Genomic DNA, 3,008 nt, shown 5'->3' on the forward strand with positions numbered 1-3,008 from the left:
GCAATGCAAACTGGTGTAGCCACTGTGAAAAACAGTATGGAGGATTCTCAAAAAGTTAAAATAGAAATCCCCTATGATCCATCAATTGCACTACTGGGTATTTACCCAAAGAATACAAAAACACTAATTCAAAGGGACACATGCACCCCTATGTTTATAGCAACATTATTTACAATAACCAAGATATGGAAGCAGCGCAAGTGTCTATTGACTGATCAATGGATAAAGAAGTTGTAGTATACATATAATATATATATATATATATAAAATATGTAATATATAATATATATAATATATGTATTACACACAATGGAATATGATTCAGCCATAAATAAGAATGAAATCTTGCTTTTTAGTGAGATGGATGGAGCTAGAGAGTATTATGCTAAGAGAAATAAATAAATCAGAGGAAGACAAATACCATATGATTTCACTCGTATGTGGAATTTAAGAAACAAAATAAACAAGCAAAGGGGGAAAAAAAAGAGTGAGAGGTACAAACCAAGAAACAGACTCTTAACTATAAAGAACAAACAGATGGTTACCAGAGGAGGGGGTGTTGGTGATGGGGGACATAGGTGATGAAGATTAAGGAGTGCACTTTAATGATGTGCTCTGTCTGATTAAAATAAAACTGTAAAAAAATAAAAATAAATAAATAAAATAAAAGATCTTATAAAAATAAGTAATTACATTGGTGGCCTTAAAGAATAAATAAAATATGCATTGTTTCAAACAAGTGAGCATTTCTGTCTCCTTGGATGTAATCTGGAAATGCACCAAGGAACTGTAATATTAAGAATGACCTTGAAGAAAGGACACCATTTCAATTGTATGTGAACATGGGCACACTTGAAGAAGGATTCTCTGTAGAGAGACCATATGAACAAAAACATATATTGGGAGGAAGTATGCGGAAGGCTTTTAGTAACTTAGAAGTTCAATAGAATTGTGAGGAAAGAGACTTCAGAATCAAATCAAGATTTTATTGGGAAGTACCTCAAATACTGCCATGATCACAAATGCAGAATAATATATAGAGAGAGGTATACATGTTTATATACCAGCTGTATATCATGTCATCTGTACATACATGTGAACATAAAATATATACATATGCATATATAGAGTTCTATATATGTATACTATATATACACATAAACTGGTAGATACGACCATCCTTGAAAAGTTATTCAAGAGGGATATTACTGAGTCAGACTTCTGCTTATGAAGAATAATCTGACAGCATTGTTTGGGAAATAAGAGGATATCAACAGGATGTGTGAGAAGTAATAAGACTATGACAAAAGGCAGATGTGAGTAGTTTTAGTGTGTGAGCCTCAGTGGTTTCAATAGGGTTGTATATGGAATTAGTGGTGAGAGAGGAAGGGTAGACTGAAATTGGATCACTCATTATACTTTTTTGCCTGTGTTCACTCAAACACAACACTGACTCCACTATGGAGTGAAATGTGATATGAGTCTTCGGGCTACACAGCTGTATGACTGTCAAAGATATTATATTTAAATTATTTTCAGAGAAATTACACTATTACAGTGCTTAATGCATTTCTGAAGCCACATTGAAAACATACAAACATACAAAATATTTTTTTCTTAATTATTATAGTATGACAGGAATACTTGATTAAAATTCTTTCTATATTTTGAATAAAATACACACATATTTAGATGGTTATTAGTATTCTCACCTTAAGTCACTTGAATGCTAAGGCAATTATAACTGCAAAAAACTTTAAACACCAATCAACACATAACAACATCTAGTCTGCACAATTTTGTGTAATTTTAATGGAAGGACAGATACTAGTATGAGTACTAAGCATTTCTCTTTAACATTTTACTCAATGAATCTGTGACTTTCTTATTTCTCAGGCTATAGATAATTGGATTTAACACAGGAATTATGACAGTATAAAATAGAGAGTCCATCATATCTTGATCATCTGCCTGTGCAGATCCAGGGCGCACGTACATGAAGAGAAGGGGGCCATAGTATAAAGATACGGATAAAAGATGGGCTCCACAAGTAGAGAAAGCTTTCCTTATGCCTTGTAGAGACTTCTTTTTTAAGATTGTAAAAAGAACTAGTGTGTAAGAGACAAGAACAGTCAAAATGGTGAATACTTGTATTGACCCAGAGAAAATAAATACCATCAGAAAATTAATAGAAGGGTCAGTACAAGAAATCTTAAACAGTGGCATAATGTCACAGTAAAAGTGATGTACTATGATGGAATTGCAGAAGGCTAATCTGAATAACAAAGCATTGTGAATTATGGCATGAAGAAGGCCACCTGAAAATGACAAAACTAACAGCCGGATGCATAGTGTATTGGACATAATCACTGGGTAAAGTAATGGTTTGCATATGGCCACATAGCGATCATAAGCCATTGTTGCCAGCAGAAAACATTCTGTGGTTACACTGATTGCAAAGGAAAAAAATTGTACCATGCATTCAGAGAGAGAGATCATCTTACTCTTGGCAAAGAAGTTGACCAGCATCTTGGGGGTCACTGTGGATGATATCCAAGCATCCACAAATGCCAAACTTCCAAGGAAAAAGTACATGGGGATGTGAAGCTGAGGTTCATTCCATATGAGAGCAATCAGACCAAGGTTCCCCATAATGGTGAGAAGATAGATAACCAAGAACACCAGGAATAGGGGGATTTGCCACTGTGGTTCATATGTGAGTCCTGTGAGAATTAACTCTGTCAGCAATGTTGCATTTTCCTTTCCCATGTCCTCACTGGGTGTTGCCTGAAATGAAATGGAATAAGTTTTTTAAATGTCAGTAAGAATTTATATGTGAAAATATAGGGAGGAGATTTGAGATACAATTATGCATATCATAATGTCCTCTCAATTTTATGTGTTACCTATGTAATAGATGGAATCTGTTTTGGGGACTTGGAAATAAATGCAGTTACTCACATTTTTTAAATGTGGCGTGGTTAACAGAATTGGGAAAATGAAAGGCA

General features: G+C 34.2%; 1 protein-coding gene across 1 annotated transcript; it reads right to left on the reverse strand.

Moving 5' to 3' along the window:
- Positions 1-1,839: 1,839 nt before the first annotated feature.
- LOC124526801 (olfactory receptor 5H2-like) lies at positions 1,840-2,787 on the reverse strand. The gene has a single exon (XM_047099970.1). It carries the CDS (start codon positions 2,767-2,769, stop codon positions 1,840-1,842), a length of 930 nt encoding a protein of 309 aa, XP_046955926.1. The 5' UTR covers positions 2,770-2,787.
- Between the last annotated feature and the right edge of the window lie 221 nt (positions 2,788-3,008).

The sequence above is a fragment of the Lynx rufus genome, unplaced genomic scaffold, assembly GCF_022079265.1.
Source record: "Lynx rufus isolate CCGP_SWC_20201006 ecotype Redwood Valley unplaced genomic scaffold, mLynRuf1.p SCAF_5, whole genome shotgun sequence".
NCBI classification, from domain to species: Eukaryota; Metazoa; Chordata; class Mammalia; order Carnivora; family Felidae; genus Lynx; species Lynx rufus.